The 26090-nt window shown below is 46.3% G+C and overlaps 1 protein-coding gene across 2 annotated transcripts in view; it reads right to left on the minus strand.

The window, feature by feature from the left end:
* RCAN1 (regulator of calcineurin 1) overlaps positions 1–26090 on the minus strand; it is a 102364-nt gene that overhangs the window by 5772 nt on the left and 70502 nt on the right. Inside the window, exons 1-2 of one of the 2 annotated variants that reach the window (XM_047099667.1) lie at positions 6552–6646; positions 3211–3384 (exon numbers count right to left, since the gene is read on the minus strand). In XM_047099667.1, coding sequence (XP_046955623.1) covers positions 3211–3384; positions 6552–6638 — 261 coding nt within the window. In that variant the 5' untranslated portion in view covers positions 6639–6646. Of the gene's footprint in view, positions 1–3210; positions 3385–6551; positions 6647–26090 lie in introns of those variants that run through there. The other variant, XM_047099666.1, reaches the window with a different exon arrangement.

The following is a 26090-nucleotide window of genomic DNA, read 5'->3' on the forward strand; positions in this document are numbered from 1 at the left end:
TATAGGTGTGCTGTTTTGAAGGGACACATGCACCCCCATGTTTATAGCAGCACTATCGACAGTAGCCAAAGTATGGAGAGAGCCCAAATGTCATTCATCAACTGATGAATGGATGAAGAAGATGTGGTATGTATGTACATACATATCGGCAATCAAAAAGAATGAAATCTTGCCATTTGCAACAACGTGGATGGAACTAGAGGGTATTATGCTAAGTGAAATTAAAGACAGACGAGTATCATAAGACTTCATATGTGGAATTTAAGATACAAAAGAGATGAACATAGGGGAGGGGAAGCAAAAATAATATACAAATAGGGAGGGGGACGAAACATAAGAGACTCCAACTGAGGGTTGCTGGAGGGGTTGTGGCTGGGGGGATGGGCTAAATGGACAGGGGGCATCGAGGAGGAAATTGTTGGGATGAGCACTGGGTGTTGTGCGTAGGGGATGAAACACTGGATTCTACTCCTGAAATCATTATTGCACCATATGCTAATGAACTGGGATGTAAACCTAAAAAAGTTAAATTAAATTAAAAAAAACTAAAAAATAGCATGAAACGATAACCCATGGTTCTAGTCTGGGCTTAGAAGTCCTCTCTGTGCAGTTAGAGGGCTGCCCAGAAAGATGTTGTATCAAAATCTTACCAGTTTGGGTTTTATTTGTATTTTAATCTCCCACTCCCCGCCCCCCCCCCCCCCCGCCAAATTTTCACACTGAGCGTGCATTTACTTTAATAATCAGAAAAAGTGGAAGGACAAAGTCATTCTACAGACCCAAGGTCGAAAACCCGTGCTTTGCGCCGCCACCAGGGGGCAGGGCATCCTAGCTCTAATTTATACTTGAAGGGCCTGCAAGGTGGCCTCCTCCCAGGGTCAGGAAGTGTCCCCACAGGTTCCGCTCCTCTACTGGCCTGGGGAGCTCAGAGCCCCCGTGGGGACGAGCCGTAACCAGAAAGCTGCACCTGAGAAGCTCCTTCCCCTTCCACGGCCAACCTGTTGGACCCCAGATGCAACAGCATATAGAACTTTGTGAGCTGCCTTGAAAATGGGTCACCTTATCACTGAAGGTCTGGGGGGTGGGGGAGAACCAGAAGGGTGGTGAGCAAGAGAAACAGCAAACCCATTCACAGCCCTTCGAGCGCGACCCGGGGCTGGGACTCCTGCCACCAGGAGGCTTTCTTAGCGTTTGCTACCTGTCTGGTTAACTCTTTTTTTTTTTTTTTCCTTTCCAGCCAGGCCTGGCAGCCTTGTGCCCACGCGGCTGCCCGCACTTGGCAGACGGCTGGTTCTCCACCGAGGGAGGCTCGGTGCTGCCGAGAACCTGCATAGAGTGAGGCCCCGCTCAGGTCTGCTCTTGGTCTGAAACAAGTCAGTAGCCCTAACCCTTGAGCCAGTTCCTGGAAACATGCTGCACAAACCTTAGAGTGTTAGACTAGCCACGCCCACAGCCTTGTACTCTTAACTACCTTGTACAACTACCTTGTACTCTTAACTACTGAATGAGCAGGAAAGGTTCTCCCAGCGCTACTCATCCCAAGGTCAAGGGCCATTTTGGAGATCGCTTGCTTTTAAACACATGCTGATGTTTGATTTCTTTCTTTTCTTTCTTTCTTTCTTTCTCTCTTTCTTTCTTTCTCTCTTTTCTTTCTTTCTCTCTTTGTTTCTTTCTTTCTTTCTTTTCTTTCTCTTTCTCCCTCTTTTTCTTTTTTTCTTTTTCTCTTTCTTTTCTTTCTTTCTCTCTTTTCTTTCTTCCTTCCTTCCTTCCTCTCTCTTTCTCTCCCTCCCTCCCTTTTTTATTTTGAGAGAGCGAGAGAGAGAGAGAGAGAGAGCGCGTGCAAGCAGGAAAGGAACAGAGAGAGAGAGAATCCCAAGCAGGCTCCACGTTCAGTGCAGAATCCAACACGGGGCTCGATCTCAAAACTGTGAGATCATGACCTGAGCTGAAATCAAGAGTCTGGCACTCAACTGACTGAGCCACCCAGGCACCCCATGTTGATGTTTTCTTAAATAGGCGGGACATTCAAAATTTAGAGTATGGATTTTGCCTTCCTCAAAATGAATTCTTAAGAGTTTTAAATCAACCCAGCCGGGTACGTTGACCAGAAAGGCTGTCCACGATACACTGCTAAGTGAAAAAGAAGGCTGTAGTAATTCAATTTTTTTTTTTTTTTTGTGCAAGCAAATTAACTCATACTCATGCACTTGTATGTTTGTATATGTGAAGGGGAAAGTGTGTGAGGATTCACACTAGATTTTCAAAGGTGGTTATGTTAGGCGATGGCTTTAAAGGGGGAGTGGAGAAATGTATCTACCTATTTACTTTTAGGGACTATTGTACTGTACTTGGATTGTTTCAGTTAATCTGTGTTGCTTTTGTCATTTAAATGACAAAATAAACATGCTTAAAAAAAGGGTGGAGAGGGGCGCCTGGGTGGCTCCCTCGCCGATTTGGGCTCAGGTCAAGATCTCACGGTCAGTGAGTTCAAGCCCCTCGTCGGGCTCTGTGCTGACAGCTCTGAAACACAGCCTGTTTCAGATTCTGTGTCTCCCTCTCGCTGACCCTCCCCTGTTCATGCTCTGTCTCTCTCTGTCTCAAAAATAAATAAAACGTTAAAAAATTAAAAAAAAAAAAAAAGGGTGGAGATGTAACAATGTTCCCTGCAGGGTTATCTGTGATAGTGAAACATTGGAAAACAAGATAAATGTCTGAGAGTAAAGACTGCTTAAATATGTCTGAAATATCTATATGGTAGAATATTACGTACCTGGAAATGATCTTACTAAACACATTTTAATGTTGCGGTAGAATGATCACGGATGATACACGGTGAAAAAGGAAGGGTACAGAATAGGATCTACTTAAAAAAAATTTTTTTTTGTTTATTTTCGATGAGAGAGAGTGTGAGCAGAGGAGGGGCAGAGAGAGAAAGACAGGGAATCTGAAGCAGGTTCCAGGCTCTGAGCTGTCAGCACAGAGCCGGACGCGGGGCCCAAACCCACGAACTGTGAGATCATGACCTGAGTTGAAGTCGGACGCTTAACTGTCTGAGCCCCCCAGGCGCCCCCAGGATATACTTTTAATTCCAACATTGCAATTGAAATGCGTATGCATTAAAAAAAAATCAATGTATAACATAATCAATGTCTGAGCTACTTTTAAAAAGGGTGAGAGGGAGAAGCAGGTGTATCACTGCATTCAACTCACCTGGGCAAAATATAATTTCATTTCCTTTCCAAGAAATTCAGTCTTATGCAGCTGGAGTCTGGCGTCCGCCGCAGATAAGGGGTTGCTGAAGTTTATTCTGACCCGTTTGAAGCTCTTAAAATACTGAAAGGTGATATCCTTGTCGTATGTCCTAAAGAGGGATTCAAATTTGGCCTGAAAAGTAATAACAAAAATAAAAGGAGTTAAAATATACCTGCATAGGAGTCCTGACGACTACATCGCATTTCCACTTGAGGAAGGGAATTAGTGTCATTTCGAGAACACCCAACTTCTTTCTTAGACAAGAAAAGCCAGCCTTACCCCTTCAAGGAAGATTTGCTTTTGGCCCCTTTAAATTCTAATACAGGTGATTTTCTAAGAAAGTTAGAATGTAGGCTTTCTTAAATTCATTCAATCAGCAAAACAATTACCAGTCGCAGAAACATTCTTTTGAAAGTAGGAAAGGAGGACATTCCAAGGATGTCCAGCTTGGTAATTTGTCACCCCCCCCAACAATTCCTTATGTCCAACAACCTTCCCAGGCCTAGTGAACTCCCACCCCCACTGCTCAACACAGGGAGTGGCTGTGTATATCAGATGTTTCTTTAGGGTTTAAAAACACTGGAACTCATTTGAAAAAAAAAACACGGGGGGGGGGGGCACCTGGGTGGCTCAGTCGGTTAAGCAGCCGACTTCAGCTCAGGTCATGATCTCGCGGTCTGTGGGTTTGAGCCCCGAGTCAGGCTCTGTGCTGACAGCTCAGAGCCTGGAGCCTGCTTCTAATTCTGTGTCTCCCTCTCTCTCTGCCCCTCCCCTGCTTGCTCTCTGTCTCTCTCTGTCTCTGTCTCTCTCTCTCAAATAATAAACATTAAAAAATTTTTTCTTTTTAATTTTACTGCATTGGGAAACAATGAAGTTAATAAGAAACCCTGCATTTCTCAGTGTAAAGGAAGAGGTTTAAAAAGAAATCTCCCTATTATTTTCCCACTGAGTCTGTTACTTTTTAACTCTCTAAAATAATACTGGTTTAAAAATTAATGTACGGCCAATGGACCCATTTCTTTCTTCCCTTTCAAAAAAATTTTTTACTTATTTAAATTCAAGCTAGTTACCATACAGCGTAGTATTGGTTTCGGGAGTAGAACCCCCACCCAGTGCTAGTCCCAACAGCTGACCTCCTTTATGCCCAGCACCCATTTAGCCCATCCCCCGCCCTGCTCCACTCCAGCAAACCCTCAGTTTGTTCTCTGTAGTTAAGAGTCTCTTACGGTTTGCCTCCCACAAATGGATCCATTTCTGCATGCGGGCTACAATGTATGTATATTTCTAGCTCTAGTGTTACAACGCCTAGTGAAAGTTACAAAACAGCATGAGTTCTTAGGATGGAAATGCCCAAGTCCAAGGGTGTTAGGCTTAGATTCAGGAAGGAGCTCACCAGCTTTCTGGGAGAAGCTGTGTGGAGAGGCCCCTGCTGGGCTGGGTCCTGGGGTGGTGGCTTTTGCGGGAGGGTGTGGGGCGAGATGGGAGACCACAGCGAGGTCTCAAGGCTCCAACCAGAGACGGAGTTGATAGTCAAAACTTCCAGAAAGATTGTATGGACATTGAGGCGTCCTACCCTCCGAGCCTTTTCTTCCAGACTGAACAGGAAGGACAGGTGGTGGGAAGTCTGCGCAAGGCAGAAAGGGCCGGCTGAGGGTCCCATTGGGGAAGGGGCGCGCCTTCTACAAAGGGGACCGAGGTCGAGGAGGAGGCGGGCGGGGCGCACCAAGTACCTTGGAAACCTGCGGAAAGCAGTTTCTGCAGAAGGGACGCCTTACAAGAGAACATTTTCAAGAATGTTCAGTGCTAGAGAGAGGCAAGGGCATGGGACCTCCAGGCGCAAGAGGCTTCACGGGCAGGACAGGACTTGTGTTCCAGCGTGGGGGCGGTCAGCCCGTGCCCACCAGGCAGGTTGTCCAAGGGTGGGGGTGGCAACAACTCACCAACTTTCTCTCTCTGAATCCCGTGGCTTTGCTTTCGTTTATGAAAACCTCTGAGGGGTTTTGCAGAGGCAAAGAATGAGAAAAATGTTACACAGCAGATGCTTCCCAGAGGATTTCATCTGGCCGCGGGCGGACTTTTTCCCCACCTCTCTCCAGCGGGAGCTCAGGCAAGTTTCTGGCGCACGGTCTGTGCATATATATTTGGAATTTTGCATGACCTCATCAATAGGCATTGTGACCCACTGTTTAGTTTTGGAGTTATGATTCAGAATTTAGGGGAGATGACTTTGAGGAATATTTTTAGAATACAAGTCAGGGCTCAGGACCAGACCACAAGAGAAGGCACACAGAGTCTGTTAAAGCCACATCACTATGACGCCATTCTCCTAAAAAATAATCTTATTTGTTCTGACAGCTGGGATCAGCTCTTATAGTTGCTGGACGCTGTCCCTCTTTGATTGAATAAACAATGATTTTACTCACATAAGGCTAATATGAAATACGTAGCTTTTGTGGGATTTTCACACATAGAATGTGCTGCTATCTCGTTCAGAAACCACAGTCCTAGCTGTCAAGCATCATACACACTCGTGCAGTTCAATTTGATTAAAGAAAAAAAAAATCCTTCACATGTCCCAATATGGCATGGGCTCTAAAGCCTATAGCACGAACACCATTCCCCAAACACAAGACACAGAACTCACTCATATACAATATTGTTAGAGATCAATTAGACAGCTGGGTAGCTACTGATGGAAATCTTACATCTTCATCGAATGAAGAAGAAAAGCACGGTGACTACAATGACTAATTCTACTAATTACCACCAATGAGAGCTGCTTCCCCACACTTAAACTTAAGAGATTTATCCAGTTTTTTGTTTGCTATGGCTGCATTTTCCCTAGCTAAAGGAAGCTGAAAACTCGAGGACAGGCCCTTGTAATTACCACAGACATACAAATATCTTTGCGATATTTATTTCCCAAGATAAAATTACACTGTTCTGATCTCTAGATGTCAAAGTGAAACGCTCTGTTCACGGCCAGAAAAAGCTTCCCTCTAAAAGGTTGCTTACAACCTACACAGAATGAAAAATACAAACCATGTTAAAACTTTGCATTACTGATTGGTCAAGGGACCTGGATGTTTTCAAATACTGAGAGTTTTAAACATTCCTTCACAGTTAATCCCTCGGGCAACAGCTTTGTTTGATAAAGCACCAAATATTTTGGACTTATTTCAAAACCCCCAAACCCGCAAGACAGCCACATCACACCCCCGCAAAGATTTCAGCTGCTATTTCCAATTAACACAGTGCTTTGAAACCTCTCAAAAATCACATTATATTAGAAGCCTTACCCTGGTTTCACTTTCGCTGAAGATATCACTGTTTGCCACACAGGCAATCAGGGAGCTAAAGCTGTAGTTGAAGTTTCTAAAGTGCATCTTGCTTTCTTAGAGCGAAAGCACTAGCGACTCAGGCAGTCAAGCCCCAAGTGACGGTCCCTTGCAAGAGGCTGGAGGTTGTCGCTCCAGCAGGCCCTTATAAAGCACCGAAGTCCAGCCCCCTGGGAAAAAAAAAGCACAGCTTCTAGAGCATCCTGTTTGGACAGCAAATTCCTGAGTCAAGTCCTGCATGCTTTTAGGCAGACAGAGACAGAGTGTAAGTTTCTACTGGAAAGAGGTGACGTCAACACCTTAGTCATTTTCCCTATGCTAATTAACTTTGCTTGGGGAGGATGGAAAAAACAGCCAAGGTTTGCCTTGCAGCTGCTTTATCAACTCCTCTTGCAACATAGTTTCCACTGGTAGTAATTCCATTCAGCCACTCAGACACCATGCTCCTCAACTGAATGGGACCACCCTTCTTAAGATGGAAAATGTTACAGAAGAAAAACGAGGAAGGTCTCAGCAGTAAACAGTAATTAGCCTCTGGGGGAGTTTTGAGCCTTTGGGAAACCTGGAAACTCAAGCCTTGGCTAGTTGTTTGATCCCTGTAATTCCCTGAAAACCTCAATCCAAGTTTCATGTTGGGGTATTAGAGAAAACGTTTTGAAATCTTTCTTGGTCAATGAACTCTGTTTTTAAAGAAAAAAAAAAAAGTGGAATTCATTTTGAAATATGGCGCTTTTTTTCCACCCTAATTGAACTTTACTGGATAAATGTCCCCATTCTCACTTGTATTCCACAGTGGGAATGTGAGAAGAGCTCCTCAAGCAATCCTGGGATTCTTCACTGGAAAATTTTACTATTGTAATCTGGAAACCAGGAAGATGCAACACTTTGATCATTTTCTGGGAGCTACTGGATTCAGAAAAAGATACAAACACATTTTAGAGAATCTAGCTTCTGGAGTTGAGAAAAGAAAACACTGAGATCAGCTGTCCTGTTTTGAGACACATAGACTAAAAGTTGTGTTTTTCTTCTCATAGAAAAGGAAGAAGAAATGAAAGGAATGCATGCTACAGTTGGAGAGCGTACCTGAAAACGGGGCTCTTTTCAGGTGAAATATCTGCCCCTTCTTTCCAAAGGCTGCAACTCTGAGGTGCTAAGCACGTTTCCAGTTTCGATCCCTGTGGCAGCCTGGGTCCTCGGTCCTTCCCAATCTCCCCAGTTGCATTATCCCCTAAAAGCACTCAAGTTACTTCTAAAAGCATTGTCTAGTCTAGCGGCACACAGAGACACCTCCTAAGCTTCCAGAAGTTAACTAGAACTCTGCCATTCACATGTAAGAATTACCTTCAGAGAACCATTAAAATTAGCCAATAATATTACAGTCTCCAATAATGGAGCAAAACGAAACCGGAGCATTTATCCCTCCAAAGGAGGAAAAGTCAAGTCTTGGATGAATGAGCATTGCTTAATTTCAATGCGCACTGCCTTACTGCCAACTGTAGAGTTATGTAAGAAACCAGTTATGGTGTTCGCTTTGCCAAATTACCCATAACTCCCAACCCGAGAAGATCTAAATGCATATATTCTAAAACAGTTTGGAACACTGTGAATAGTACGGGTCTGCCTCAAACCGCACGGGGATTCGGTCGCATGAGATGGTGCTTGGCGATGGGTAGCGTGTGTTTGGGCGTGCCGTATTTTCAGTGCTGTCGGCAGCCTGTCCCTGACACACGCACGTTGTGGCGGTGGCGGTAGTGTGGGTATGGGAGGCGTTGGTGGGGGGAGGGGGAGGCGCTAAGGGGAAAGAAAGGGGGGGAGGTAGGACACAGGAGCCTCCTCCAGAGAGGCTGGGGAGGGCTCTGAGGTGCACCGCCCCTCCCCCCTGCCCTGCCACGTCCACGTCCACCCCACGGTCCCCCTCCACCCCCCCTCCCCGCTTTTTCTCTTTCTCCTGGAGTCCACCTTAGCAAATAGAGTTAAACGGCGGTCAGAGGAGAAAGAAGAGGCACATTTCTGCTCTGAGAAATAAATGATACATGACCGCTCTTTCACTAGGCTGCCCCAAAAGCCTAATGTGTGATTCTGTACCTGCCTTTGACTTGATTTTAAGGTCCATTTGAATCAAATTGTGATCCTGAGTGCTCCCATTTTTACACCCAGAAGAGGCGCTCAAAACAGTGACCAACTGTAGGGGGGCTGAAAAGAATGCTTTTCGGCAAAACTCCTCGGGTCACAAAGTGACCAGGGCCTTGGACCAGAGAGGGGCACCTACGGTCCCCCAGCACCGGCTTCCTCAGCTACTGCGTGAGAGGCATGGAGCAGATGCGGGTTTTCGAAGTACGTCACTGAGTGGCAAGGCTCCTTCATGGCGCTCCAGCCCTGGCTGCAGGGACGTTATAAAGGGACAGGACACCTGTCTCGTCCCTGTACCCAGAGGTAACACTGCTTTAAACGCATCTCAGTTTCCCTTCATCTGCTAATCTGACAGTTCTCATCAGGAATGCCCACTCTTCAGGGCAACTGGGTGGCTCAGCCGGTTAAGCATCCAACTTCGGCTCAGGTCATGATCTTACGGTTCATGAGTTCGAGCCCTGCGTCCGGCTCTGTGCTGACAGCTCAGAGCCGGATCCTAATTCAGATTCTGTTTTTCCCTCTCTCTCTGCCCCTCCCATGTTCTCTCTCTCTCTCTCTCAAGAATAAACATTAAAAAAAAATTTTTTTTAGGAATGTCCGCTCTTCAGCTGCGTGTCTATTATACGGGAACTTGGATTTCTAAATGTCCTATGCAAAAGCATTACATTGTAAACAGTGCCTGTCCTCATGGAGGATAAAAATTGTTCCAAAACAAGTATTAAAAAAAAGTAGACGTTCCTACATGTGTATCCCTTGTCATTTGGGAGACAAGTGCATTCCTGATTCTTGTTTGCTAGTCGGATAGAAGTGATTTGAAGAAAGCAGTGCCTAATGTCTCATTAGAGCTCTTGAGAAGCATACCAAAAATTGCACTTAAATTAGTAAAACTGACACCAGAAGTTGAAGAAGAAATGAAATGCTTTAGTCAACTGAAAGCTTTAGATGTTTTGCATTTCTTCCATTCGTGCCATAAAAATCCTAAATTCATCTAACTTGCAGTAAGAGCATATTTTCACTAAGAAGTTTTCTATTTTCAGGGAGGAAAAACTGAGGTTTAGGGTGAATTCCACCATTTCCATTACAGCATTCCCGGAGCAGAGTTAGGATGACCTCAGCGCGTCCTTATAAACCCCAAGGAGTTTGCACCTCTGCCAAGAATGTGCCACCACCAGGGAAACGGTTCTACAAGACGACCAGAAAGGGAAACTGAGTGTGGACCTTGATGTGCAAACCGAAGCAGAGCAAAGAACGGGGCAATTCACAAAAGATGGGGGGGGGGGGGCCCGGAGGGCGGGGCGGGGGAGGACATACCTGACTGAGATAAAAGGTACCCGTTTAAAGAGCATTCATCTTGAACGCTAATGAAACTCAGGGCTTAGGCGAGTTTTTAGCTTCTGAGATAATGGAATTGTTTTATTGTTGCTTCGTATTTGGAGCCCTTGCTGCCTCTGACGTGGAGCTTTGTGCCTCCAACCTCGGTTACTGTACAATGGAGAGACCTAGGACCTCACGCTTACTCATCTTTACCGTTTTCCCAGTCTGATCGATGGTATTAACCGAGGGGAGTGTTCTTGTCCTCAGCTTGTAACCCTGGTTAATATCCAATTCAGCGGTGGAGCGGGATCGAACAACGTGATGCTGGCAGAGCGCTGAGCAGGGCGCCTGAAACACTACCGGGGGTGGTTGTGTGTGAGCCGCGTCTCTGTTTCCTACTTCACCTGTCGTGATACTGAGGTTGAAAAGGGCACAGTTTATTTAGGGGAGCCAGGACTCACCCTGGTCCATCAACGGCAGATTCCAGGCCGGTTCCAGGGAACTACAGCGCCGTGCTCCCCTGGCAGCTGCACCTTCTGGTGTCGGAGCTCATTTCCCCACCTCTGTTCTCTCAGTTGCTGGACTGTCTAGGGCATCTTGGACGTCTTCCTCTTCTAGGTGCCCTGCCCGCAGGTCCGGGGAGAGGTCTGTGGATTCTCTGTACCACCCTCCACTTTGCACTCCCCGCACAGCACTTCAGGCGGCTTCTGCGACTGCAATACCTTTCTAACAGGCCTCACGGTGGCCACTTTCTTATGGCTCCAGGATAGTACATAATTCCCACAACAGGTAACTTCCCGAAGCCGAGTTTGATCATGTTTTTCTCCCATGGGAAAAACTTCAGCGATTTCCATTGTTCCTTAGGTTGAAGATGACGACTTTTACTAAGTATTCATCCATCCATCCATCCATCCACCCATCAACCCACCCCCATCCCATCCATCCACCCATCCATTCTTTCACCCAAGCAGGTTTTTAGGTATTGGAGATTCAAGGGTGAACAAAACAGACAAAACCCTCCGCTTTCACGGAGCTGATATTCTAAATGGGAAGAGAAGAAAAAGAAAAGAAACAAGATAATTGGGTAAAGTACACAGTGTGTTTAGACAGTGGTAAGTGCTGGGGGAAAGGCACAGAGAGGGGACAGGAAGAGCTGGGGAAAGATGTTGAAAGAGAGACTGGTCAGAGAAGGCATCCCTGAGAAGGTGACATGTCGATGCATCAGATCTGAAGGAAGTGGGAGACTGAACTGTGGGATGCTGGGGAACAGCATTCTGGGCCTGGGAACAGAATACACCAAGGCGCCCAGCCAAGAGAATCTTGGCACATTCAAGGCCCTGCAGGGGAGAAGGGTGGAGAAAGCGGTTGGGAACAAGGCCATTGGAGCCTTTGAGCCCTGAGAGAACTCTGGCTTAAATTCTGATTGAGGTGGCAGCCATCAGGGGGTTTTGAGCAGGACTTGACTTCCATACAACAGAACCACTCCAGTATCTTAGTTCAGAATAGAGCAAACAGCACGGTGGAAGCAAGATCCCAGTGAGGCTTGAGGCCTTTCCCGGCCATGGAGCCCTCAGCTGTGCCTGTTTTCCTCACTGCCCTCAGCCAGCTACTCTCTTGTCTCTCTCCTCTGCCCATCAGACCCCTATATATCCTTTAAAGCGCATCACAAACACTGCTTCTCTGGGAGACGCCCTTCCGTTAACCCAGTGACCCTCTGGGCTCTCCTCCTAGTTACATTCTTATCTGGCAAATCTCCCTGACTGCAGTGAAAGCCACATGGGGGCAACGGCACTCATTCTGTGCTTCCTGGAGATGCTGGTAAATGTTTGCGACATTCAGAGACTGCCCCAGCGAGGGCCCATCTGAGTCCCACAAAGAGCCAGAATTCACCAGGCATCAAAGGGCCATGGCCTTTGGTGTTCCTGACTGAAGGGTGTCCCTGTGTCTCTGGTTTAAGCAAAGGCCATGCCACTCCTTTTTGTCACAGGACGTCGTGTAGCATCGGTAAAGGCACATGTGTGCTCAGAGGGTGCCAGTCCCATTCCGGGACATACGTTCTCCGTCCCTGCTGTGTGGGAGCCCGCAGGTCACCCAGGCGGGGGTGGGGGGGGGCACTGAGCCATCAAGTCCAGACTTGGGGGCCCCACCCCTGGGACGCTCCTGGAGGCCTAGGATTCTTCGGGGTCTATGGCAGCCGTCTTGAAAATCTTCTGCATGTGGGAAGAACATATTCAGCTTACTATATTTTCACTTCTTTTAATGCCACTGATGTCTTTTTAAAATGCCTATTTTTAGGGTATGTTTTATAAGGTGCCCAGTGTAGAGTTGAAATCGTGTAGAATTTATGAACAAAAATGCTTTCACTGGCAGATGTACTAAAAACTCTTTTACCAATGAGATTCATGATCAAAACCCACGGAGACCATTTGTCTATGCGGCAGTGTGATTAAATCCCCATTTTTCTTTGAGCTTCGCCCTAACGATCCAGGAGAAGAAAGAGAGCAGGAAAAATATTCTTCTTCTTGATCTCGGAAGGAATCTCCATTCTTGTTCTCTGTCAGGAGGAATCAGAGAATGAGCTCGGGGAGGAGGCCAGATTTGGGCTCAGGAATTTATTGCTTTTAGCACTACTTTATTACTGGTAAGATCGGCTGCGTCACAGGGAGGGGCCTCCATTTCAAAGCAAATGTAAAACAAAGCAGGTGACCTTTCTGCTGATGGGCTCCAGGGTTCTAACCAGAACCCCCTAAAAAAACAGGCAGGTTGGGGTTCTTCCACAACAGAGGGTGACGCCTGCCGTAAGAATTCCAAATCTGCAATAAGAGAACCGTCTTAAGTGAAGATCACTTCTATGTTTAATAAGCACTAATCCTCTGGATCTGCAGGGTAACGCAGAAGAAATGAGACTAATACTAAGCTTCAGCCTGGTACATTTCTGATAATTTGAAAAACAGAAGAGTCTGACGGATCTGCTACTTTGCACGGATTAGTACAAGAGAGTATACACATAATTAGTATTTCTGGGAGAACACAGAGCTTTCAAGGACTTAAATATATAATATGGGTGGCGCATTGAAGCCAGTGTCAAAAAGGATCGATGTATTTTTTTTTAATGTTTATTTATTTTTGAGACAGAGAGAGACAGAGCATGAATGGGGGAGGGGCAGAGAGACAGGGAGACACAGAATCTGAAGCAGGCTCCAGGCTCCGAGCTGTCAGCACAGAGCCTGAGGCGGGGCTCGAACTCACAGACCGCGAGATCGTGACCTGAGCCGAAGTCGGACGCTTAACCAACTGAGCCACCCAGGCGCCCCAGGATCGATGTATTTTAGCAGAAGGGGAGGCATACTCTGTTAAAGGTTATGGTAGAGTGTTAAAAAAAAAAATGCAATCATCAAAAAAAAAAAAAAAAAAAAGAAGAAATAAAATGAAATAATCAGTTGATTAGGAAAAAGTAGGGATGAGAAGCATGTTCGAATTTATACCTTAAAAAGGAGGTCAGGGCTCAGGCAAGATTTCATCTCGGTTGTTAAACTCCACGTGAGCTCAAAATCCCATTAACTTTTGTTTCCTTATTACCTCAATCTTTCCTTAGTACAGAAAGGTTAAACAACCCTCTGTGACTTTTTGGAAACGCATGGCTTAGGAGGCCGAAGACGGAGAAAACAGCCATAGGCAAATCGGAACTATGCTTAATGAGCGGCCTGGAGACCAGCGGACGTGGATTAAGGGAGGTAACGTTTATTCAGAGGTGACTGTGGCCAAAGCCACCCTAATTAATCATCCCTTATTTGCTCTCTTTTGTCGAGTCCTTTCCCGACCCACCTCGCTTTAATTACTGATTTTAATTTCTGCCTTGATGCCTTCCTCAGCTGGGGCACAATTTTGTGGCAGCAAAAACCCCTGGGCAGGAAGTGTATGGGAGCAGCTAGCGACAATCTGCCCCTGTGCTTACCACTCATGGGGCTGGTTATCTCTCATTCCAGCCCTTCATTGATTCATTCCCATCAACTAAACCAACCCTCCTTTTAAGTTCATTTATTTATTTATGTATTTAGAGAGAGAGAGCAGGGGAGGAGCAGAGAGAGAGAGACAGAGAGAGAGACAGAGAGAGAGAGAGAGAATCCCAAGCACGCTCCACGCTGTCAGCTCAGAGCCCAACTCGGGGCTCAAACTTACAAACTGTGAGATCACAACCTGAGCCGAAATCAAGAGTCAGACGCTCAACTGACTGAGCTACCCAGGCGCCCCATAAACCGCCTTCCATTCAAAGTATGAGCTCTACTTTTTAGTGTGAACGCTGACGGAAGAACCCGGATCCTTTCGTTGCATATTCCATGCTCATCCGGAAGAACTGACCCAACCAGACGTGGGCAGGACATGGGCCGCCGGGAGGCAGAAGCCACGTGTCATGCTAGTAGGTTCTCCCGAGGAACCTGGCACAGTGCTGGGGTCACGCAATAGCCTATCGATACCCGGTGAATGTCTGGTTAAACAAGCAGAAGATGAAAAAGTGAGAAGGTTGTGCAAGAGAGAGGAAAGAGGGGAGCAAAATCAAAATCCGTAAAACCAGATAGAAAACACAGTTTTCAAAACCTTTGCTCTGCAGAGTTTGTATCCACACCCAATTTAAAAACTCAGGAGTCAGCTCAGAAATTGTTCCTTGCCAAATGCGGGAGAAGAGAAAACTGTGTCATGAGTGCTTTCCTACTATTTCCATTACCGCCCCCAGGCCCTGTTTTCCTGTCTGTAGCCGAGAAGTTTCTAACAAGGCCACAGCTTAGGTTGCCTTTTTATACTTTTGTTGCCTTCTTCCCTGATTATTTAAAGTCTGAAAATAAGTTGCATGAGGAAGTATATCCTGTCTTCGTAAGAATGGCACAATGATTTAAAATACGCTAACGTATATTTAAAAGGAAATATACTGGGGCGCCTGGGGGGCTCAGTCAGTTAAGCGTCTGACTTCGGCTCAGGTTATGATCTCACAGTCCGTGAGTTCGAGCCCCGCGTCGGGCTCTGTGCTGACAGCTCGGAGCCTGAAGCCTGCTTCAGATTCTGTGTCTCCCTCTCTCTGTTCCTCCCTCACTCTCTCTCTCTCAAAAATAAAGATTAAAAAAATTAAAAAAAAAAAAAGAAATATACTAAAGTATATTTAAAAAGAAAAAGATAAATTATCAACACAGAACAAAGGAGACTCCACCGCAACTTGGATATTAACACGCACCATCAAAAAAGAGAATGGTTGCACCAGGTCTGTTGTTAAGGAAATTTGGGCATTCCTGTCAAGTGACTAGAATTTGGGCACACATCTTTACTCCGTAGCATCTGGGATGGAAGAGCTGTCCCCTTAGGTCTAGAATTGCCAGCTCCCCAACACTTAAAAAAGTTAGTTGTCAATATTGAAAAACTGGGAAGTTTCACATAGAAATAGAATTTAAAAAAATTTTTTAATGTTTTTTTTTTGGGGGGGGAGTAGGGGAGGGGCAGAGAGAGAGGGAGACACAGAATCCGAAGCAGGCTCCAGGCTCTGAGCTGTCAGCACAGAGCCTGACGTGGGGCTCAAACTCACGAATCACGAGATCACGACCTGAGCCGAAGTCGGACCCTGAACCGACTGAGACACCTAGGTGGCCCTAGAAATAGAATTTCTGGCTTCTTTGCGGGGGGGGGGTGGGGGGGTGGGGTGGGAAGGGAAGATGTGTCAACTCAGGGCCCAGAGACCCATATGGTGATGGCTGAACTGGTGGCTAAACCCTGTGCTCTCCAGATATCATTGTCCCCATCACTCCAGACCCCAAAGGCATTTGAGCTTTTGGCCTCTGGCTTAATTTAGGAAGTCATCAAAAATAGCTTAGTCCCTTGCTGTGAGCCAGACACTGAGAGATAGGGATACACACGAAGGCGCTCACCCATCCACCCCCCCGGCTCAAAGTGTTTCATGTCACATAATCTACTTCAAATAACGCATTTATTTGTTAAGAAAATGTTTTAAATATTTATTTTTGAGAGAGAGAGAGAGAGAGAGCAAGCTCCAGCGGGGGAGGGGCAGAGAGAGAGGGAGACACAGAATCTGAAGCAGGTTCCGGGCTCTGAGCTGTCAGCACAGAGCCCGACGCGGGGCTCGAACCCAGGAGCCGTTGCGATCATGACCTGAGCTGAAGTTGGACGCTTAACCAACTGAGCCACCCAGGGGCCCCTCAAATAATACATTTAGAGAGCATGTCCATTACACCTCACAAGGCAATTCTTCGTCTTTTTCCTTCTGGCCCATTCACTGGCACAACACATTTTCATAAGTGACTTCCTGGGCATTTGCTGAACGTTCTCTCCCGCCTCTGAAATTATACAGTAATGTAAGCGACTGGTGGAGACATTATTAAAGGGATTACGCAGATTCTGCTCAAACAACTACAAACCACAGTTGGTTTCTTTAGAAATTGTTAGGAAGACGTTGGGTCATACCAGAGACGCAGCCAGCATGGCTAAGAATCAGAACCTTAACCCACTTACAGATTTCTGCAGAACTCGTTTGTGATTGATGGAGGCAGAAAGGTTCTGTCACGAATGGCCTTAGAAGACAGGGTTAGAGATGATCCGAAAGTAGACAGAGTTCCAGGTATTTTCAGAGTGAGGCTTTTAAATTTTTTTTTTTCAACGTTTATTTATTTTTGGGACAGAGAGAGAGACAGAGCATGAACGGGGGAGGGCCAGAGAGAGAGGGAGACACAGCATCGGAAACAGGCTCCAGGCTCTGAGCCATCAGCCCAGAGCCTGACGCGGGGCTCGAACTCACGGACCGCGAGATCGTGACCTGGCTGAAGTCGGACGCTTAACCGACTGCGCCACCCAGGCGCCCCCATGAGGCTTTTAAGACAGTTCTTTAACAGACCATTTAAACTGCCTTTGTAAAAATTTAGGATCCAGCTTAATCGAACTTCTTATGTTGAAATAAGTCTTAGGAAGATGGTGCCTGACTTCATCCTTTATGTTATTTTATTTTTAATGTTTATTTGTTTATTTTGAGAGAGGGAGAGAAAGCATGAGCAGGGGAGGGGCAGAGAGAAAGGGAGAAAGAGAATCCTAACCGGGCTCCACGCTGTCAGCACGGAGCCCAACGGTGGGGGGGGGGGGGGCCCAATCTCACAAACTGTGAGATCACGACCTGAGCTGAGGTCAGGAGTTGGACGCTCAACGTGCTGAACCATCCAGGTGCCCCCTGACTTCATCCTTTAAAGAAACCTCCCCCAAGAGTCTGAAGATGGAATACAGGGTCATCAACCGCTGGGGGGTGGGGTGGGGGTGGGGGTGGGGTGGGGGTTCTGGGGACGACGCGACCCTCACTGGAGCAGAAGAAGGGCTTGTGCTGATGCCCCCACATTGGTCAGCTCCGGGATGGCAGCGACCTTGAGAAGGGGTGGGGAACTTAGAGAGACGGGTGGCTCTGCTCAGCTGATATAATCCCCCAAAGGGACAACTGCCAAGGGCAGCTGGGTGGCAAATCCTCTATTCCTGAAGGGTCCTGGAGCGTGTCACTGTGTTTGCCAACCAACCAACCGAAGAGGGAAACAAAGGCAAGAAAAACATAGTTTAAGTTAAATGTCCTTACAGCTTGCAGCCCACTGGTAGACGTCTGAAACATGGAAAGCGTGACCTTCCTCAAGGACCTCATGGCTGCCTTAGTGCCTTAACGTGTGTGTTTTATCAAAGACTAAAAGTAACCTTATCTTAACAGCGCCAGCCCCTCAAGGTCCTGAAAAGCCTTGCTTCCAAATTCCCTAGAAACGTACTGTCTCTCTATCCCTTCTCCCTCCGCAAACTCGAAAGTATTTAATCAGTCCCTCCTCACAATCCTGGCACAGCTCTTTCTGCCCAGGGGTCCTGTCCCCATGCTGTAATGAAATCACCTTTTTGCACCAAAAACGTCTCAAGAATTCTTCTCTTCTTCCTCCTCCTTCTCCTCCTCCCCTTCTCCTTCTTCTTCTTTTTGAAGTTTATTTATTTTGAGAGAGAGAGAGAATGAGAGAGAGAACAAGGGAGAGGCAAAGAGAGAGGAAGAGTGGGAGAATCCCAAGCAGGTTCCACGCTGCCAGCACGGGGCTCAAACTCACAAACCATGAGATCATGACCTGAGCCAAAATCGAGAGTCAGACGCTTAACCGACCGAGCCACCCAGACGCCTCTCGAGAATTCTTTCTTAGCCATTCGCTCACGAACCCCATTTTATAATTTCATCACAACCAACCACCAATCGTTCCCAAGATCAAGGAACCAACAAGTTCCAAGGTCAAAGATTTGTACACTAAGTTAATCATCTGAACTATCCCACAAGTAGGACAGACTTCAAACTGGATTCCATGAAAATACTACTGATTTTACTCCAGATCATTAGGTCATTGATCCATGTTAAGGAACTTGAAAAAAATACAGTTAAAAAAAAAAAAAAGGTAGTAAACTCAACAGTTTCAGAATCTCAGTATTTACCATGTCAGTTGAAGCCCCGACAATTTTACTCCTACGAATTTATTCTACAGAAAGTACAGAGCTGTGGGCAAAGGTTTAGATGCAAACATATACCCTGCAACCCTGCTTGTGCAAATAACATACCAAAACCAACCAGTGACCGGCTAATATGCTGAATCCATTCCACAGGCTACAGAGCCCTTCACACTAAGGAGGTGAAAACTAACGACATAAAAAAAAGATGTTCACAACTGACTGTTAAGAGAAAAGAAAAGCAGGTTACAAAGCCACGTTTATTGCTGGGATCCATTGTGGCGAAAAGAAAAAATGTGCATGTTAGTTACGATTGCAGGGTTTTCCTTTTGTGCCTATTTGGACTAACTAGTATTACTGTTTGGGCTTACAGTGAACATTTATTACTTTTGTAATAACACGAAGGCTTCTCTGTCTGCCCTCCCTTCACTTTCTCTTATGTATCAATGGTCACAGAAACCGTGGTTAACAGATAACGCTCTTGCAAAGTTAGACGGTTAGGGGGAGAGGAAATTTACCCCCCTATTTCTCGCACAGCGGTGTGTGGCTTGTGGCTTTCATTTCTTTGCCCTGTGAGTATTTGTTACCCACAATTTCCAAACCTGGTGTTCTTAACTCGTTAATATTTTGGGGGTGCCAACTGTTGAGAGAATCCCCTTTCTTACTTACCTAAATACTTTTCAAAAACAGAGATTTCACCAGAAAATACTGCTTTTGTGTTTTCTTCGATAACCTCCTTGGCCAGCCATTTTTATCCGGTGAAGTGACCAACCACTTAGTTGTGTTGACTGGGACATTCTCACCGGAGTCCGGGCCACCGCGTGCCAGGAGACGGTCACGTGACTGTCCTGCTCCCTGGTGTTGAGCTGCACATTAGCATGACCAGATCTTAAGCAGCACACTCAACTCAGCAGGCTCTAGGGGGTGGCTGGCAGAGAGTTATCTGCTGGGTTTTGGAAAATCTCCTATCCGGGCTTTGCAAATGACCTCCAGCATGATGCCTTCTCCGAGCAGAGCCGTCAGATTCTTTCTTGTCACTCCCATGTCCCCACATCTACCCCTTCCTCATCTGTGTTTTCTCCACTCTTCTTGCTGACCCAGAATCACATTCGGAGCTCTTTCTTTCTCCTTGGGACGGCCCTGCCCTCTGCGTCTCCCTTCTAACGAGACTGGAATGTTACCTAATGAGCTTCCCCCCCCCCCATTACAGTGTTAATGATGACAGCTGTTCAAGTATAAGAGCTCTCAGAGAATTTGTATTTAATCAGCATATTATGGAGATCAAAGTCTCGTCCCCAAAGGAATGACTGCATTGCTAAGAGGAAAATTCCAGACAGCAAATCGGTTACAGGGGGGAAAGTCCCCTAGACAGGTGAGCTTTTCTGAGGCAGGGTTCTACCTACGTGGAGATATTTTGAGCACCTATATTGAGTAGGTTCTTATGTGAGCTGTTTGGGATATAGAGCAGACGTTCGAGCATCAAGAAAAATGATTCATTTGTGTATTCATTCAACTATCATTTGTTAATCTCCAGCCTTGCATGACCTTGAGCAGAGAACCCAGGTGCCCACGTTTGGACTTCTGACTACAGACCTGTCAGCTAATAGATGCGTGTTGCGTTATGGGGCGCCTGGGTGGCGCAGTCGGTTAAGCGTCCGACTTCAGCCAGGTCGCGATCTCGCGGTCCGTGAGTTCGAGCCCCGCGTCGGGCTCTGGGCTGATGGCTCAGAGCCTGGAGCCTGTTTCCGATTCTGTGTCTCCCTCTCTCTCTGCCCCTCCCCCGTTCATGCTCTGTCTCTCCCTGTCCCAAAAATAAATAAACGTTGAGATGCGTGTTGCGTTAAGCCACTGAATCTGCGGTAACTGATTATGCAGTTACAGAACATATTTAATGAATCAGGATCTGGGTTTTTAATAAGTCCTCTAAGTGATAGGATACACACTCAAGTTGGAACACCTCTGGTGTACATAAAGGGCCCACACAGCAGAGCTCGGCAGGCGGCTCTGAAAAAGTTTTTAAGAGTACAAAAGAGGGGCGCCTGGGTGGCTCAGGCGGTTAAGCATCTGACTTCAGCTCAGGTCACGATCTCGAGGTTCGTGAGGTCCAGTCCTGTGTTCAGCTCCGTGCTGACAGCTCAGAGCCTGGAGCCCGCTTCAGATTGTGTGTCTCCCTCTCTCTCTTCCTCTCCCCCGCTCGCGCTCTCTCGCGCTCAAAAATAAATACACATTTTTTAAAAATTTAAAAAAAAGAGCACAAAAGAAAAAAAAAATCTCGACTTGCCCTTCAGGTGTAAGATCAGACTGACTGCTGGACGTTCTGTAAATGCCAGGCAGGGGGGCCGTGCAAAATTCCCTTTCCCCCCATTCAACCTAAGGGTCAAGGGCAGCTAGAGCTAACACTGATAAAGTAGCTGCAGAAGAAAAGTTCTAACGGAAGCGGGACCGGGAAGGTGGACCGTGTCCCATAGTCTGAGAGGCTGAGAGGGAGGTTGACCTGAGTCTCTGAAACTATGAAGGTAGGACCTACTTCACAGGGTGGTTGTGGGGCCCTAAGAGGACCCCACCCGGGGTCAGCACAGGACCTGGCTCGTGGTGGCTTTGCAGTCGGGGGGGAACTGTGAGCGCACTCCCCTTTCTCCCTTCCTCCGATCCATCCTTCTGCACACCACTCATTTCTTCCAGTTTTTTCTGACTCTTTTCCGATTAGTGTTACCACGGTTTCTCTTTCTCCACCCGTTTATTTTTAATCTCCATGTGTCTTCACATCTAAAGTGTGTTTCTTATTGACAGCATCTGGTGGGGTCTTGTTTTTTCATCCCCTCCGACAATCCCTGTCGTTAAGACCCCTGGTGTTCAAAGCGATTGCTCATTTAGTTGGATTCATAGCTACCATTTTGGTTACAATTTCTGGCTCTTTCTAAAATCCCTGCCTGTTTCTTTTCCCCATCCTTCTTTCCATCTCTCTAGTTTGTTCTTCCACCCCCCCTTTCACTGCCAGGAGGGCGCCTTCACCTGGGGCTGCCTCGGGAGTGACATGGAGGATACCATCTTGAGGGTACCGTCTTGAGGGTACCGTCTTGTGGATGGCCACGGGCGCCTTCACGTAAGCTTAGGGCAGCTCTGTTTATAGGAGTGGGTGTCTGGAAATCCTCGCCCAGTTCTCTGCATGCTACTGGACAGCAGTAGAGCAATAGGACCTGGCATACAAGGAGGAAGACGTGCCTTGGGAACATTCTAGAAGGTGAGTCTTGGAAAATGCACCACCACAGCCTCTTGGAGACATTCCTAACTTGGGATATTACAAAACAGCCTGTCTCTCTCTTCCTGCCAGCACTGCTTGGGCCTCCGTTCGCTCTCAGGAGAAAATCCAACATCCAGACCATGAGTGGCCCCTGGGACCTCTCGGCGCAGGTCCTGCCTTGCCCTTGCCACAGCCCAGGTCCGGCCACACGGACCTGGTTCATCACTGCTCCCCAGGCTTCTAAGGCTCAGGGCTTTCATCCAAGCTTCTTCCTCTGCCTGGATCACCTCCTGCATCTCCTCCTAGCCAAGTCCCACTTGAATAATAATTTAAATATCATCTCTGGGGGCACAAAAGTTGCCCCTGGGCCCCCAGATGTGGCAAACTCTTCTGTTAAGCATTCCTATTCTTTCCTGGCACCTATGATGACTACAATTGGTTGTGGGTTTATCTTTTCACCATGTCTTCCCTGCTGTGCACTCCCCAAGAGTTGGAAAACGACCGTCCAACCATGTTTTCAATGACTTGAAAACGTGACATAGAGCACGGAGTTAGCAATTTACATGTGCCGTTGGGGGTACAGGACTCCAGCACACTGTGCTGAATTCTGCAGTAGATTTATGCTGGTGATCTGCACCACGGTTGTTCCTTTTGCCATAACAACTTATACAGAGGGTGGGATCTAAGTACAGTGTGTCAAAATCAAGGGTTAGAATTTGCTACAGGAATAGAATACCTATTGAACTCTCTGTTTAAATTATATAGCTAGGCTATCTTGCCACATTGAAAATGAATTCAGAAGAGGTCCTAAAAAATTAAAATTAGGAATATGTGTGGATATATGTTTAATTTTTTTTAATTTTTATTTATTTTTGAGAGAGAGAGAGAGCGCACAAGCAGGGGAGGAGCAGAGAGAGAGGGAGACACAGGATCCGAAGCAGGCTCCAGGCTCTGTCAGCACAGAGCCCGATGTGGGGCTCAAACCCACGAACCGTGGGGTCACGACCTGAGCCGAAGTTGGACGTCCAATTGACTGAGCCACCCAGGTGCTCCAATGTGCGTATATATGTTTAGATGTTTGATGTACATTTGCATAGCATGATGGGAATGTAAGTGAAAGGCAGAATGGTTGCTAAAGAGTTAAAACACAGGGCTGACCCTGAAGAGTCAAAGCAACGTTGAGAAAGAAGAACAAAGTTGGAGGCACCATGTTTTCTGATTTCAAACTATACTACAAAACAGTGGTAATCAAAACAGTATGGTACTGGCACCCAAACAGGTGCATAGCTCAATGGAACAGAATGGAGGAGCTCAGAGGTAAACCCATGGCATATGGTCAATTAATGGATGACAGAGGAGGCCAGAATATATAATGGGGAAAAGACAGTCTCTTCAATAAATGGTGCTGGGAAAACTGGAGAGCTACATGCAAAAGAATGAAACTGGATCGCTTTCTTATATACAAAAATAATTCAAAATGGATTAAAGACTTCCATGCAAGACCTGAAACCATAGAACTCCTAGAAGGAAACACAGGCAGTAAGCTCTTGGACATCAACCTTAGTAATATATTTTTTTAAATGTATTTTCTTTTTTAAACATTTATTTATGTACGTATGTATTTTAAGTAGGCTTCATGTCTAGCGAGGAGCCCAACGCAAGGCTTTGGGCCACGCTCACAACCCTAAGATCCAGACCTGAGGTCAAGAGCTGGACACTCAACCTACTGAACCACCCAGGCGCCCTGATGGAGGCATTTATATGTGACTTTATGTTGACAAAGCTGAATAGAATTCTCTGGCCCGCTGTCACTGGGGTCACAGCCGCTGGGACCTCCTCTCCTGAACCTTGTGCCTGAAGTCAGGGACAGGCTGGATTGGCCTTGGTTCAGCAGCCCCATATACTTCTCAGTGGGATGTGATCTCTCAGAGAAACGAGATCAGAAAGCAAAAGCACAGCAAAGTTATAAAAGCAGCACCCCCACCCCCACCCCAGCCTTGTTTCAAGGTCATCTCAAGCTTGCCTCTTGCTCATGTGGGAGATAACAGTATTCTACCAGCCGGTCAGCGTGTGTTCCCCACGCTTCCAGAACCAGCAAGAGGACGGTCTGAACACTGCCTGGCATTTGTTAACAAAAGCTTGTACTGGTGGAGTACTTGCGTGTTGGTCCCCCACAGAAAAATGACGTGAGCCTCGTTCTAGAAATGAGGAAGTAGATCTCAGGCTCCTTGTGGTTTCTCGTGAAAACTGCAGCAATGTGGGGCAGGGGTAAAAGGAAACCCTGATGGCACAAAAACAGACACTCAGATCAGTGGAACAGAACAGAAAACGGACCCACAAACATAAGGCCAACTCATCTTTGACAAAGCAGGAAAGAATATCCAATGGAATAAAGACAGTCTCTTCAGCAGGTGGTGCTGGGAAAACTGGACAGCGACAGGCAGAAAAATGAACCTGGACCACTTTCTTACACCAGACACAAAAATAAACTCAAAATGGATGAAAGACCTCAATGTAAGACAGGAAGCCATCAAAATCCTCAAGGAAAACCTCTTTGATCTTGGCCGCAGCAATTTCTTACTCAACACGTCTCCAGAGGTAAGGGAAACACAAGCAAAAATGAACTACTGGGACCTCATCAAAATAAAAAGCTTCTGCACAGCGAAGGAAACAATCAGCAAAACTAAAAGGCAACCGACAGAATGGGAGAAGATATTTGCAAATGACATAGCAGATAAAAGGTTAGTATCCAAAATCTATAAAGAACTTATCAAACTCAACACCCGAAAGAACAAATAATCCAGTGAAGAAATGGGAGAAATACATGAATAGACACTTCTCCAAGGAAGGCATCCAGATGGCCAACCGACACATGAAAAAATGCTCAACATCACTCATCATCAGGGAAAGACAAATCAAAACCACAAGGAGATACCACCTGACACCTGTCAGAATGGCTAACATGAACAACTCGGGCAACAACAGATGTTGGCAAGGGATGCGGAGAAAGAGGATCTCTTTTGCACTTCTGATGGGAATGCAAGTTGGTGCAGCCACCCTAGAAGGAGGTTCCTCAAAAAACTAAAAATAGAACTACCCTACTACGACCCAGCAATTGCTCTATGAGGTATTTATCCAAGGGATACGGGTGTGCTGTTTCAAAGGGGCACATGCACCCCCATGTTTATAGCAGCACTATCAACAGTAACCAAAGTATGGAAAGAGCCCAAATATCCATCGATGGATGAATGGATAAAGAAGAAGTGGTATATATATACAATGGAGTATTACTCGGCAATCAAAAAGGATGAAATCTTGCCATTTGCAACTACATGGATAGAACTGGAGGGTATTATGCTAAGCGAAACTAGCCAGTCAGAGAAAGGCAAATATCATACGACTTCACTCATATGAGGACTTCAAGAGACAAAACAGATGAACATAAGTGAAGGGAAGCAAAAACAATATAAAAACAGGGAGGGGGACAAAACAGAAGAGGCTCTTAAATATGGGGAACAAACAGAGGGTTGCTGGAGGGGTTGTGGGAGGGGGGATGGGCTAAATGGGGAAGGGACATTAAGGAATCTACTCCTGAAATCATTGTTGCACTAGATGCTAACTAATTTGGATGTAAATGAAAAAAAATAGTAATAAAAAAAAAGGGAAACCTTGAAAAACAACGATGACAACAACAACAACAACCAGATGTGTGTGCTCAGTTTGCTCTTGTGTAGAAGAGGGAGATGAGCCTGATGGGGAAGATGCTTTATATCCCAATTTTTCTGAGCCTAGGATTTCTCCCAATGCTTCCCAGTACTTACACTAACCATGTTTGGGATGAAATCATGTTTCCTTGCGTGGCCCTGTGCTTTGCATTCTAGAATGTTTATCACTATGAGGGGCTCCACCCCCCCACCCCCGCCAAGTACCAGCAGCTCACCCGCCATTGCTGCGATCCCGGTGGATGTCTCCCATGGCTTTTCAAGTGCCCCTGGGAAGACAACTCTGGGATCCAAGATGAAGCTGGTTTGTTCTAACACGCTAAGAATAGCCCCAGCATGCCAACGCATTCCTACGTTCTGTTAATTTCTTTTCAAAAGGCAAGGGTGGCCTCTCTTCATACAGGGCTCCTTTAAAACATGTCATTTCAAATGGGTCCAAAGAAGATATCATCTGCATTGAAAAACACAGGCAGAAATGTTGAAAAGATTTCAGTCGACCCTGAATAAAATGAAATCCTTCGGAGATATAACATGCTCTTTGATATCTGAAGGACGGCAAAAGAAAGAGATTTACAGAAATAAAATGGCTAATAGCAAAGG

Source organism: Lynx rufus, unplaced genomic scaffold (assembly GCF_022079265.1).
Source record: "Lynx rufus isolate CCGP_SWC_20201006 ecotype Redwood Valley unplaced genomic scaffold, mLynRuf1.p SCAF_5, whole genome shotgun sequence".
NCBI lineage: Eukaryota > Metazoa > Chordata > Mammalia > Carnivora > Felidae > Lynx > Lynx rufus.